Source organism: Pempheris klunzingeri, chromosome 14, assembly GCF_042242105.1.
Source record: "Pempheris klunzingeri isolate RE-2024b chromosome 14, fPemKlu1.hap1, whole genome shotgun sequence".
Taxonomy (NCBI): Eukaryota; Metazoa; Chordata; class Actinopteri; order Acropomatiformes; family Pempheridae; genus Pempheris; species Pempheris klunzingeri.
The window spans coordinates 12002326-12015926 of NC_092025.1; the positions used below are offsets into that span (position 1 = coordinate 12002326).

The 13601-nt window shown below is 43.6% G+C and overlaps 3 protein-coding genes across 3 annotated transcripts; all 3 read left to right on the plus strand.

Moving 5' to 3' along the window:
• The first annotated feature begins 2328 nt into the window (after window positions 1–2328).
• LOC139213517 (uncharacterized) lies at window positions 2329–4153 on the plus strand. The gene is made up of 4 exons (XM_070844227.1): window positions 2329–2416; window positions 3065–3122; window positions 3252–3581; window positions 3739–4153. The coding sequence occupies exons 2-4, from the start codon at window positions 3086–3088 to the stop codon at window positions 3834–3836; spliced, it is 465 nt and encodes a 154-aa protein (XP_070700328.1). The 5' UTR covers window positions 2329–2416; window positions 3065–3085; the 3' UTR covers window positions 3837–4153.
• Window positions 4154–6799: 2646 nt separating this feature from the next.
• On the plus strand, window positions 6800–10492 carry bud13 (BUD13 homolog). Its single transcript, XM_070843590.1, has 10 exons — window positions 6800–6943; window positions 7093–7180; window positions 7502–7586; window positions 7669–7995; window positions 8231–8532; window positions 8633–8741; window positions 8934–9072; window positions 9538–9719; window positions 9798–9879; window positions 10083–10492. The coding sequence occupies exons 1-10, from the start codon at window positions 6801–6803 to the stop codon at window positions 10174–10176; spliced, it is 1551 nt and encodes a 516-aa protein (XP_070699691.1). The 5' UTR covers window position 6800; the 3' UTR covers window positions 10177–10492.
• A 793-nt stretch (window positions 10493–11285) lies between these two features.
• snrnp35 (small nuclear ribonucleoprotein 35 (U11/U12)) lies at window positions 11286–12678 on the plus strand. Its single transcript, XM_070843870.1, has one exon. The coding sequence runs from the start codon at window positions 11320–11322 to the stop codon at window positions 12145–12147; it is 828 nt and encodes a 275-aa protein (XP_070699971.1). The 5' UTR covers window positions 11286–11319; the 3' UTR covers window positions 12148–12678.
• Window positions 12679–13601: the final 923 nt, after the last annotated feature.

Here is a 13601-nt window from a genome sequence, read left to right on the forward strand (position 1 = left end):
AGACTGGAGGTATAAATGTGAGCAATCTACTTCTTCGAGTAATGAGTCTAGACTACGCACAGAGCATGCTGGGAACGTGGGTGAAAGAAGTGAAAGGATATTTTCCTATAAAATGTTGCATTTAGCTCCCTCGCGCTCTAAAAAGCGGACTCTGAATGAAGCAGGTGGTTCTCATGTTGTGAAACTGCTCTCACTGTACTTCCCGTAGTTTTAGTCCTATCCATCCATGAGGATGCACACAACATTGCCAGAGTGAGACTGAAAGCTGGCAACATGGAGGCAACACGGAGGCATCGGGGGAGATCGGAGAGAGACCTAAACAATACAACAAAAAAGGCCTGTGGCAAGAGATCAAGAACATCACAGGCGACACAGGTCTGATAACATCCCCAGCAGTGTACTGGGAACATGTGCCAACCAGCTAGTTGCTGTATTAACCTTTCAGTGCCACAGGAGAGTATTCCTACCTGCTTCGAGACAGCCACTATCGTCCCTTTACCTAAAACATCGGCAGTTTTTACCTAAATCTGCAGAAACCTGCGTCCCTGTGGCACTCACCCTCATTCTGATTAAGTGGTTTGAGAAAGTACACAAAGAACAATATCCCAGCCTGGAGCCTCATCAGTTTGCAGTCAGGACCAACAGATCCACAGAGGACGACACCTCCACTGCCTCCACTCAGACTTCACAAACCTTGAAAATAATGACAACGTCAGAATTCTGTTTTCAGAGGCAAACTTAGCACTCTGGGCTTGATTACTACACTCTACAACTATCAATATATATTAATAGTATTAATATTTGACAAACAGACCCCAGACAGTCCGGACTGGCAGTCACAGCTCTTCCAGTCTGGTGCACCGGAGCACCAGAACACCGGAGCTCCTCAGGGCTGTGTGTCGGGACGACATAGAGAGAGCTCTGGTCTGAATTTTTTGGACGACACCATTATCATCATCGGCTGGATTACAAACAACAATGAGAATTTATATCAGGAGGAAATCAATAACCTTGCAGTGATGTAAGAAGAACAACCTACAGCTCAGTGTCAGCAAAACCAAGGTGCTGATCATTATTATTCAAAAAAGGAGGCAAAGACACACATCCTGGTCTACATCAGTGGAGCTGAGGTGGAGCAGGTGAACAGATATAGGGTCCTGGAAACATCTCAGAGAGCCTGTCATGGTCACCACACATGTCACTCTGGTTAGGAAACAACAGAAACTGATGTATTTCTTGGGGGAAACTTAAGAAGGCAAAATTCCCAAGTTCTTGTCAGCTATTACAGAGAAGCAATAGCCTGGAAACATCATGAATTGGCATGATGTGCACGGCCCGGGACAGGAGGGCTCAGCAGTGGGTGATTAAAACAGATCATCATCGGTACCCATCTACCTGGCGTCAGTGATAGCAGTGAGGTGGGGTGACCCCAAAGGATATTGATGATCATTCCCACCCTAGCCACAGCCTTTTCACACTGGAGTCGTCTGATTCAGACACTGTCGTACAACCAGACCACAGTGCAGCTTTTTTTCCACAAGCTGCAAGACTCCCGAATTCTTCCTCCACTCTTCACCACAGAAAACGAATACTCCTCTTAAGCAGCATAAATGGGACTGAACTGTGTTGTACAATGATGATAAATCCTCCTTTTATACAGCAACCACTAAACTGCCTATCACTGGCACTTTATGATGCAAGCTATGAGTCTGCAACCCCTTTACTTTGTGAAATTCCTGCTATTGACCATTAGGTGGAGACACTGAGCCAGTGTACATGAGTCATTTGGTATGACAGTGCTAGAAATTTCCAGGGGGTCACAAATTCAGCCTGTGGTCGTATCCATTTATACTGCACAAACAGGATGTCAATAAAATTACACTTCTTTTTAAATCCTCTTAAGGTTGTCAATCTTTTTGCCACATAAAGTGCACAGTGATCTGCTTTTTATTCAGAGCACATTACAAGATCCACCCTAAACTCTGTGGAAGTCATATATAATGTATAAGAGCAGCTTTTGATGTGGAAATCAGATGGATACTACCACATACCACATGAAGGGCAAATGAGGACAGGCGACAAAGGTGAGGAGAGGACTAGAAAGGAAAGGAGACAAGGTCATAACACCCTGCTGATAAAAATGATGATGTTGACCGAGTTTTGCTTCAGCCCTGCCTGCCCGCCCGCCCTGTGTCCTCCGTCAGGCACTGCAGAGGAGAGAGACGAATCAGCGCTCTCTGGTCCACCGTCCTCCCTCCCACTCCATCTACACCTCCCTGTATCACTCCCACCTCATCTCAGAAGTGGAATGCTCTGCAGTGCTGCACACTGAGACAACTGCCTGCTGCTGTTTATTTCCCAGCCAGACAAGAGCACGTAGGCAAGGAGCTGCTCCTCCATCCAGCCCTGAGAGGAGGTAAGATTTCTCAAAGGTGTCAGCTGCAGCTCGAGGAAGAGATGTGAGGACTAGGGTCATATCAGGGAGTCGTGGAACGTGCTAGAAAATGCAGCAACGGAGGGCATGAAGACAGAAAACGCCAATGTGCAGAGATGTAAACATTAGTCTATAACTTGTATAGCTTGTGTATTGTTAGTTTTTGAATGCTAATGATTACAAAAACATGTCAAGGGCATTGGAGAAATGTTAGGAATAGTATAAGCAAGCAAACAGTGAAACAGAAAAGAGGAAACATCTGTGTCATCTTTCGCTCTGAATTATGTCTAGTCATTAGATTTGGCCACAGGTGGGTTCTGATCAAGTTCTGGAGGCGACTAGAGGACGTTTAGATTTGAGCATCTCATCCTCGCCGGCTTGTGATCCAAACAACAATCAGCAATCATGTTTTCCGTACCAAAATGATTTTGTCTTTTTTTTGTTTGTTTCTTTTGGTATCTTTTTTTTTTGTCTTCGTGCATGACCTCACCCAAAATGACCTCACAGCTGAGGGCACCACAAAATGGTCGAGAAGCACTGAGTTAAATGGATCATAATTCAGTTTGGTGTGTCACTACAGAGCCGCTTGGATGCTCTTTGTAAATTGCTTTCCTCTCTTTGTTTTCAAAGTTTGATGGGTGCTTTTCCATCATGCTCAAGTCTCTGTTTGTGTATGGAGTGCTTGGAGGTGAGTATTATTTAGGTATTTCTATCCTGCTATCTGAAGACTTTTACTTCAGTTTCAAATTAAATACATGTCTGCATATGGCCTCGTCCCTTCTGAGTTTCTCATGTGTCCTTCTGTCTTTCGCCCCAGTGCTGCTGATCCCAGCGAAGTGCGATGATCGGATCTCCGTGTGTGTTGAAGATGACAACGACCTGAGAGTGGACTGTCAGGTCGAGCCAAAGCCGGACAAGATCAGCAGCTACGAGTTCTCTTGGTCCTCTGGATCCAAAGAGTCCCTCATTAACACCAATGTGTCCGGTTCAGCCGCAGAGAGCCAGTTCAGAGATAAAAGCTCTGTGGAGGAGCTGGAACCTCACGGCTTCCGAATGACCCTGAGAGACTTCAGGGACAAACTCCCACACAACACCACCTACATGTGCAAAATATCCGGGGTGCCCGCTAGAATCAATGTGGAGCAAGGTGGGTGGATTGATTCTGTGTGTGTGTGTGTGTGTGTGTGTGTGTGTGTGTGTGTGTGTGTGTGTGCGTGAGGGAGTGAGCAGGAAAGAAAATGAGTGGGAAACACATTCCAGAGGATTTTGTCAACTGTTTCAATCCCACTTTTCTTCCTCTGCAGAGCAACTTTTACCATGTTCAGCTGTGAGCGTCTTTCTGAAGAGCTCCTCCTCCTGGATCGTTTGTCTGCTGCTTTTCTTCTATCACACACACAGCTAAAGAAAAAAAACACAAACACACAAAAAACGAAAAAACCCAACACGCAGGCTTGTGCTGGCACACACACACACACACACACATCTAACCACGCATACGCATCGATAACACCCACATGTTGAAAAGATGTTGTCAGTAGCTTGCAACTGTCTCTCCCTCTCTTGTTCTCCTCCCAAATGCACGGAAATAGTATTCAAATCTTTTCATAACTTTGACAAGAAAGAAAGTAGATGACTCAGATGGTGCAACAGGAATGTTTATAAATGTGCTTTTTGCTGCAGAGGCACACACACAGCTGTAAGTGCATAAATACAGTGAGTAACTTGCCATGTAAATATTACTTTGGAAACTGCAGTATTTGTTTCAAATAAAGGGATGTGATTTAAAGTCAGACGTCAAACTTGTTGTGAATTCAATGTTGATAATCGTGGGACTGATGTGGGATACAGATGGAGATGATGAGGTCTTTTTAGAGCTGCGTCATGTTGCTCCATCATGTTGGGGAAAAGTGATGATAATGTTCATGATGACATCATTAGAAATACAACATATTTATTGGATTTTTTCATGTACAGCGAGTCTCCAGTTAATCTGCAGAGCATGTAACAAAGTGTACACACTTATAAAGTTTTGTTTCTGTTTAGCAACATTGAATCAAACTAGATTTAAAGTTGCTTTTTGGCTACGGATAAACTGAAAAAATCAAAACAGGTCTTCATAAAGTGATCTGAATGAATTGAAAATGTTATATATTTGCAAATGTATTACCCACTTTAAATGGGATACACCTACACCCTCACTGGTGTAGCACAACTGGTTTTAGAGATCACATAATTGGTTGAATGCAAGATCACCTGTGTGTATGCAGTAGTATAAATACACCTGCATCTGTGGGTTAGTATTGTGGTGCAGCTGCTCCATGAAGACTAATACACTTTACAAGCCACGCAGTGAAAAGGTGGTTGAAAAGCATGAGAACATTTCCAGGTCACTGAACATCCCTTGGAGGAAAAATACAACAAGACTATTTGAAAGGTCCTGCTTTCAATTTGATCAAGTATCAGTCCAGTCCAGGATAAAGTCCATACAGACATTAATTAATTGTCTCTGCACTAAGAATTGATTAATCTGTAATATAACCAGTTTGCAAGATCAATGTTGGACCTTATGGAGCCCAGAGGCGCCGCCAAGGAGAGGGGGCAGGGGGGTCCGCAGCCACCCCTGAAAAATGCTTGGCCCCCGTGCTCTCCGTTACTGAGCATCTCATTAGCTTGTGTGAAGGGCCGCTAGCGTCGGATCACCAGTAGGTCTACCTGTGCCGTGATGCTACGGCAATTTGCAGATAATGAAGAGAAAGTCTACGGACATCTCTTCCATATGTGTGATGATGCAGGCCAAGATAACACCGCCGAGCAAACCCATGAACAGACAGGGACAGAGACAGAGCAGGGCAGTGCAGAGGAGCAGGGTCAGGCAGCGACAGGTCCAGAGAACAGGGAAGAAGTAACAGGACACAGCTGTTCATCCTACTGCTGGACCAACAGGTGAGCTGAGAACAGGGTCCCTCATGAAGAAATGAATGGCAAGAGAGTAACTTCACCTGGATAAACGTGTGGTAACAAGGTGTCAACACTGAGTTATGAATCCTGGTGCAACAACAGAAAGCTTCTTATTCATGTTTACTGGTAGATGAGTTGAATAGTCAGAACAGAACTGACTGTGGGTCCATAATACAACTGTAATCTGATTACTATGGACGGCTACTCATGTTATTATTGTTGTTTTTGCTGCTGCTATTTTAAATTCAGAATAATTTATTTTCCTCATGTTTCATCACAGATATTTCCCAGTCAACATCAGAGGGCCCAAACAGCAGCATCTCAAGTTTTTCCCTCGTACTCTTCAAGGGGACAGAAGACGAGGCTTCAAGAAAGACTGGTACAGTGCGTACGCATGGCTGGAATACTCTCAGAGCTATGGTCAAATGTCTACTGTCAAAGACAATGCTTTTGTGGACATAGTCTGTTACATGTTTACAGCAGAATAAAGCTGTATTGAAAACAATCAAAGGCCTCTGTGTGGTGCTTTTAAACTTGAGTAGACTTGGTCCCTGTAACTGTTTAGTTCATTACATGAATGTATTTCCTAATAGTAAAGCTGTATAATACAACTACCCTATTAGAACAATGAGTTTCCTAAATCATAAATAAACCAACACTTAATAAAACAGGCTTGTACTGTATTAGTCCATGTACATCTAAGTAACATTAACTGTAAAATATTTTGACTAGCCTCAATACTTACAACAGCTTTTCTTCTTGAAATTCTGTTATTGTTTTTGGTTTTGGTGTGCCACCCCAGGATTTTCTCTGGCCCTATCTGGCCCCCCCCTGTGAAAAATTTCTGGGGGCGCCCCTGATGGAGCCTCATGTTCAATATGAGATATAGATAAGACATTATTTAATTAATAACCCTCTGGATAATTAGAGTACTTTCATTACTGTTTCATTCAACAGTTTTATCTTTAAGTGGATTTTTTTCATTGTAGATTTACTTATTTCAGGTTGTTCGTTTTCAAAAGTCTGTTTATATTTCATTATAGCATTTTTCCCAATTACATTTTTTTTTCATAATCTCATTTTTCATGACAGTGGAGCTGTCACTAGTCAACACAACCTTTATTATACATAAACCAGGCTAAAATATTCCATCAACCCTGGCACACACATAAACACACATTTGCTATTCACATTTACACACTCAAAAGAGGCTAAAACTCTAAATTTGAGACCTCATGGATATTCCCTCTTATACAAACTATTTTGTCATGGACAGGCCATGCCCATAGCCTAACTTTATAAAGTCGTCCCCTTGAAGTGGATTATTAGCCTTGAGAATGGTTTTTCACCTGGAGTTTTTCGAAATGGGCGTTCTTGAGCCTCGGTGCCACCCGTAGTTCCCGACAACATGATGGCCGCTTCGATTGGTAGCAATAAAGGACCCGAACTATCGAAAGCTGAGTACTTAAAACGTTACTTATCCGGTGATGGAGATGTCAAGAAGTCAAAGGGGACGCTCAGGAAGAAACGGCGTAAAGGCCCCGAGAAAGGGTGAGTCGGTGAAGCGTTTTAATGAAGCTGTGACCGGTCAGGATGTGTGTGTTTGTTAGCCGTTAAGCTAGCTGAGGTCGCTGCCTTGTTTTTGAGTGAAATACGTGTTTGTGTCGTTATTTAACTAATTTTTACTCCTGTTGTTTAAGACTTAAAATAGTAGACGATGACATAGACTGGAAACAGATGGTGAATCAGGAGGAGGAGATTGAAGAGGACGAAGATGAAGCTCCAGTGGTAAGCACTAACGCTAACTAGCTAGCTGGCTAACCTGCGTGTGAGGATGCATGTCCTATTTCATACACGTTATCATATAGTTTGTAATTAAGAGCAACATAAAGCAGTGGTTTGGTTGGTTAGTCTTGTTTTAAGTGCAGAAAAATGTTATATAGAAGATGCACAATTTTCGAAAAATGTAGGCCCACTTAATAAAAGTAGCAGTAAAGAGATGGTTACTATGATAGAGGTGGCATAGCAAAATCTATGATGATTACCAAATATTTAGTCATATTATCCAACCCTCTGTTGAAACTTCATCTCTTGTGCTTGTCTGCTAAGATTGCTGAGGTGATCGACGACAGGCCGGAGGAAGTTAAACAGCTGGAAGCCTTCAGAACAACCAATAGATGGAAAGTGATTGGAGGTAAATGGTATTTGTTAACAAAGTAAAGAGTGTTTGCCTGTGCGTTGAACATGTTTATTTACTCCAAGTCTGCTTTCAAAAGCTGATGAAAATGAAGACACAGAAGAGGGGCAGGAAAGAGGGCATCAACATCCGGGGCCTGCGGCTTCAAGCAGGATTCGCCATGATTCGCCTGAGCTGTCATCAAAGAGAGGGAGACATGATTCTCCGGTCAGAAAGACCCGCCATGACTCCCCAGACGCATCCCCTCCCAGAAGGGGTCGCCATGACTCCCCAGACGCATCCCCTCCCAGAAGGGGTCGCCATGACTCCCCAGACGCATCCCCTCCGAGAAGAGGTCGCCACGACTCCCCAGACTTGTCACCTCCAAGGCAACTGTCAGGGAAATCAGGGAAATTGCAAAGTAAAGGTGAGTGGTGGAAAGTCATTTGTGAGGCTGAACCTGGTCCCTTTCTGCATAGGGCACAGATAAATTAACAACCAGAGGACCTTCCGACATCATAATTTGTTATGGAAATCAGTTAACTGTACTGTATGTGCATATACTGGACAGCCTTACCCCTTCCAACTGACCTAAAGACTTAAAGTGTATTTTCGGTTCAAGTGTTCACATTTCACTAAACTATTGATTATTTCTTTGTCAGATTCGTCCCCCACCAGAAGAAAGCCCAGCTCATTGTCAAGTAAAAAACATTCACCTGACCCTCAGCGGTCATCACTGGCAAAAAAGGCTCAGAACAGACACGATTCAGACTCTGACCAGTCACCGCCACGGAAAAAGCCACTAAAGCAAGAAGCTTCAGACTCTGACCAATCACCTCCAAGGAGGCACTCAAAAGCAAGACGAGGCTCAGATTCTGACCAGTCACCACCCAGAAGGCGGCCGCGCGGTGGAAAGGACTCAGATGAAGACCTGTCACCACCTCATAGGCCTGGCCAGTCACAGGTTAGCAAATTTTGTTCATAGAAAAGTAATAGGAAATCTGATTTGCCTCAAATTGCTGTGTGTGTGCAATGCCATCTTTACCGTTTCCTTTTCTTTTCAGGGTCCAAGGATGCTCTCTGGTGGGAAGGCAGGTCTGGTTTCTGTAGATGTGTTGAGGAAAGAGCAGGAGGAAAACCGACGCAGAGAAAGAAACAACAAGCCTCTAGAAGGTTGGACCACTTTTCTCTTTTAAAATGCTTTTCCTTTTCAGGACTTTCCATCTCTCATCATTTATGTGACCCATGCATACTGCTGACAGAGACCTTTGGTCATAGTCATGATGAATTCTTGTTAAGCTGAATGATGCATTCTTCATTCACATGACATTTTGTACATATTTTTTTTGTTTTTGCTATTATTAGAGGACTCTCGCAATGCCCAGACGGTGTTCCGAGACAAGAGCGGTAAAAGGAGGGATTTAGATTCAGAGAGAGAAGAACAGAAGAGAAAAGCTGGAGAAAAAGCAGCAAAGGATGAGAAATATGCTCAGTGGGGTAAAGGGTAAGTCTGCATAAAATGCACACACATTAGAGAAGGCTACAGAAGGCTGAAAGTTTGGTAAATGCTCAATTTTGGTTATTATGTTTTCAGTGGTAGGAATATGCTTCAATACAAATGTAGTCCTTGGAAAAAATGCTTGATTTTCAAAATAATCTGGTGTTTCATGTACACAATCACTCATTTAAACCAAAAATCTGAAATGAAACAATCCCGACATCATGGATGTTTTTTGTCTCCTGGCATCTCACACCAGATACTAATCATGTTCAAAACTTTTAATCAAAGCTTAATCAAAAAAACTTTATTTTCCACAGTTGCCTTTATAGTAACAGTGTGTGATGTTAAAGGCTCCCACACTCTGGACATTTTTGGCCTGGACACCTTGAAAGTGCTCAAAAAGTGCTTGAATTTTTCTCTCAAAAAGCTGAATGAACCGTGATGATAAAAGCCAGCATGTGTTCATAGGTTGGCCCAGGGCCAGATGCAGCAGCAGAGACTTGAGGATGCGCTGCATGAAGCCCAGAAGCCGCTGGCACGGCACTGCGACGACGAGGATCTTGACCGCATGTTGAGAGAGCAGGAAAGGGAGGGAGATCCGATGGCTGCGATGCTCAGACGGAAAAAGGACCGCAATAAAAAGACACAAGGTTTTAACGGTTACAAATTTGCACCTTGTTTATCACCTGTACTGTATATTGTAAACCATCTTTGATTTTGTTTTGCAGATAAACCTCGATATAAAGGGCCTGCACCACCTCCAAACCGCTTCAATATCCTACCAGGCTATCGCTGGGATGGAGTTAACAGGTACAGTTTGTGAATGTGATCATGTGTGCTCCTTGTTAACACACAACAATAGTGTACGAGTACATTAATCATGATCATAATTGCGGCTTCTACATCGAAGTGAATCTGACTGGGAGCTTTACTGGACGTTTTCTGTGTTGCATCAAATCAAAGATGAAGTTGAGGGTCGATTGACGGGAATTTAATTTGTGTGTCTCTCGCAGGTCAAATGGTTTTGAAAAGAAACGCTACATGCGGATGTCGGATAAAAAAGCAGTCCAGGAGGCAGCCTACAAATGGAGCGTGGAGGACATGTAGTTATAAACTGATGGATCGGGAGCGGAGCTGAAGAGCGGGCCAGCTCGTCCTTTATAGAATTAGTTTGGCATAAATGTTGAATATCTGATCTGTGCTGTTGAAAAGACTGCAGATTAGATGGACTGAGAAAGATTAAGTCTTTTCATAGCGGTTTAATACTGTACATTGGTCATCAGGTTATAACAAACTGATTAAACTACAAGCGTAACTGTACATAGCAGTGAAGTGAGAGTCTTTATGATTTTGTAATGATTGATTCAATGTGGAGCCAAAACAGATGAGTTTTCCACTGTTTTATTAAAAATGTTTTTGTAAAGTGTTGGTCCATTGTCCCTGTGTCATGAAACACCCAGCTGCTGTAAATTAGATAGGATTACTTAGCAAACACTGAGGACATTCATACAAAAGTTTACATAGTAAGTGGAGAGCGCTTTGTAAGAGTACTTTTTCCAAAAGGCATGCATTAACTTTCATACTTTTAAGTCAACACGACAACAGGCGAGATGTCATAAAAGTGCAATTGAGGAATGCAATCATGACAGATACTGAGCTCACATCTCAGCAGATAACTGAGCAAACTCCATCTGCTAATGAAGATCACAGTTGAATGAGTACAAGATTTAGAAGAAGAAAAAAAAGTAATTGGCCCTGAGTTGGGATTGTTAAGTGAAATTATAACTTTGTATTTGAAGTAATGAGCCTATGTCCATTTTTATTAATTATTTTTTCATTCTATAGATTTGTAAATATTAATGTTTTTTCATGAGGTCAAGGTATGTTTTAAAATAGAGAAATTATGGTGAGCATGGGCGCCTGTGCAATGGAGCTGGTGGAGCAGCTGTACTCCCACTATTAGACTTAGGGAGCAAGGTTTTGCACCTTCACTTTTTGATCAGAAAATTTTGCTATTTTCAAACAATTTAGTAAGTTTGGTACGTATAGTAATGTGCAGTGACGTATGGTAAGGTACAGTGATGTATGGTAAGGTACAGTGATGTATGGTATGGCATTGACTAGTTAAAAAGAGACCGAGTAAGCAGGAACCTTTAAAATCTGACGGGCCGGAATTCGTTTCTTGACGGAATGTTTTTGCTGATGCACACAAGACTTTAGTTAGATGGAGTACAAACAGCAACGCAACACATGTGGTTCTGTAGCAAATTGCAGATTAATGTAACAAAATACCCTGCTGAAACTCGTGTGCCAAAGAAGGAGACCACTATAGCTGCGTTTAGGGTGAAAATGGTCGACTGGAGTCCGATAGCGAAGGCCTACGACCCGCTGAAAGCTGGCAGCATCGACGGTACGGACGTGGAGCCCCATGACCGGGCGGTGTGGAGGGCGATGGGCGCCCGCTATAAGCCCAACAAAGGTGTCGTGGGAGACCCACTGCTCAGCCTGTTTGTGGCCCGGCTGAACCCGCAGACAACAGAGGACAAGCTGCACCAAGTGTTCTCCAAGTACGGAGACATCCAGCGGCTCCGGCTGGTCCGGGACATCGTCACTGGCTTCTCCAAGGGGTACGCCTTCATCGAGTATAAGGAGGAGCGGGCTGTTGTCCGGGCCCGCCGGGACGCCAACAAGCTGGTGGTGGACCAGCACGAAGTATTTGTGGACTTTGAACAGGAGAGGACCCTTAAAGGATGGGTCCCCCGGCGGCTCGGAGGCGGGCAGGGAGGGAAGAAAGAGTCCGGACAGCTGCGCTTCGGCGGCAGGGACAGGCCCTTCCGGAAACCCATCAACCTCGGGGTCGGTCAGGTGCAGGTGCAGGAGCGAGGAGGAGGAGGTGGAGGTGGAGGTGGAGGTGGAGGGAGGGAGTGGGACAGACTAGGGGGGAGAGACCGGGAGGACCGGGACCGACACAGAGAGGCCGAGTGGGGCAGCAGAGGGAGGAGAGATGACCGGGACAGAGGCAGAGAGAGGGACGAGCGCAGACACGGAGACAGGAGCAGGCACCGGGACAGGAGATGAAGACCAGATTTACTAAAGCTTTTATACACAGTCCAGCTGCCTGCCTCACATGGAGGACAGCAAAGTGGGCAGTGAGGTGCCTGTCAGGGGACTGGGCCGTGGAAAGAATAAGCATTTCATTTACAGATGGTGTCATGACATCAGTTTGGGTGTGTCATGACAAATGGATCAGCCCTTTTCTAATGGCTCTCTTAGTATTTCTCAGGGAAATCTAACTTGGTACACCTTTTTGTATTGTAAATATAAAAGAAATTGCACTGTGCATTACAATGATCGACTTTTTTTTTTTTTTTTTTACACTTAGTGTTCTAACAAATGAAGCCTCACAAGCAGTAAATAACAAAAGTTGTTTGTTTTTAGGGTACAATGCCACTGATGAGGGTTTGTGCAGCATTGGCTCTCAAACTGAGGGAAGGAAGCCAAATAAACAAAAAAAAGTAAATATAATGGTGTGACTTTCTTCTTCCTAGACCAAATGTTTCGAGGGTTTTCCTCCATTGTTATTATTAGTAGCATTTAAATCTGTGATAGAGGCCATGAAATGTCAAACCTACAGGTGTAATGCAAAAATAAAGCTTTAACCAAATGTAAAGGTTACTTATTCGATCGCTAAGAGGTGCAGCTTCATTAGTCAAAACGTCGATCCCTGGTGCTGCCCAGGGAGGCAGATCACGTTTCCGCTGTGACTCACTGGGTGGATTGTCTCACAAGCTGACCGCAAGTATGTCTGAAGTCATCAAGAAGAAACTGCAAAGGCCTGGTGTTAGCATCAGTCCTCTAAGTCTTATCCGCATACGTCACTCTATGCACTTACAGTCTGGTGTGTGTAACAAATAATTGGTCCATTAGCTCATCACACTCTGACCTGCTGCTGGGAAATCCATCAACAGGCCAAACCTGGAGAAAAGACTTTGTGCTGAAAAGATCTGATTCTTTAGGAACACTGATGTAAACAAAAGCAACTAAATAATGTGATAACACTTGTGTCATTATGGTATTTATAAGATAAGACTGGAGGATTGACGTAAAGAGAATCATATAACCCATGAAGGTCCATAAAAGTGGCATGTTTTTCTCCGGTTTATAAAATCAGGTTTATTACTGTGCACTGTAGATGATTTCAACAAGGTGGGGTCGACCGATACATCACATACAGTAGAATGAAACATTTGCTGCACAAAAAATATGGACACTTACTGACCACTGTTTTGAGTTTTTATTTATAATGTAAAGCATTTGTTGTGTTTTACAGCCGAATGTGGGCTGACGTGTCGCTAGAGTCACATACAAGCTGATTTCTCATGTATGTTGCAGCCTATCTGTGAGAAGTCATGTTCTGTTGTTGGGACGAGGCCGCTCTCAGCCTGCAGGCACCCCTGGGATTCAGGATGGGCCAACCAGGGAAAGTCTCTCTCTGGACTGTGCTGAAGTCGATCCTGTGAACCAAAACACAC

Bases quoted from the DNA above. Each gene is read 5' to 3' on its own strand.
- LOC139213517 (XM_070844227.1), top strand. From the start codon at position 3,086: ATGCTCAAGTCTCTGTTTGTGTATGGAGTGCTTGGAG. The intron at 3,123-3,251 runs GTGAGTATTATT...CTTTCGCCCCAG, and splicing joins TGTGTATGGAGTGCTTGGAG to TGCTGCTGATCCCAGCGAAG. The intron at 3,582-3,738 runs GTGGGTGGATTG...CTTCCTCTGCAG, and splicing joins TAGAATCAATGTGGAGCAAG to AGCAACTTTTACCATGTTCA.
- bud13 (XM_070843590.1), top strand. From the start codon at position 6,801: ATGATGGCCGCTTCGATTGGTAGCAATAAAGGACCCGAACTATCGAAA. The intron at 7,587-7,668 runs GTAAATGGTATT...TGCTTTCAAAAG, and splicing joins TAGATGGAAAGTGATTGGAG to CTGATGAAAATGAAGACACA. The intron at 9,880-10,082 runs GTACAGTTTGTG...TGTCTCTCGCAG, and splicing joins CGCTGGGATGGAGTTAACAG to GTCAAATGGTTTTGAAAAGA.
- snrnp35 (XM_070843870.1), top strand. From the start codon at position 11,320: ATGTGGTTCTGTAGCAAATTGCAGATTAATGTAACAAAATACCCTGCT.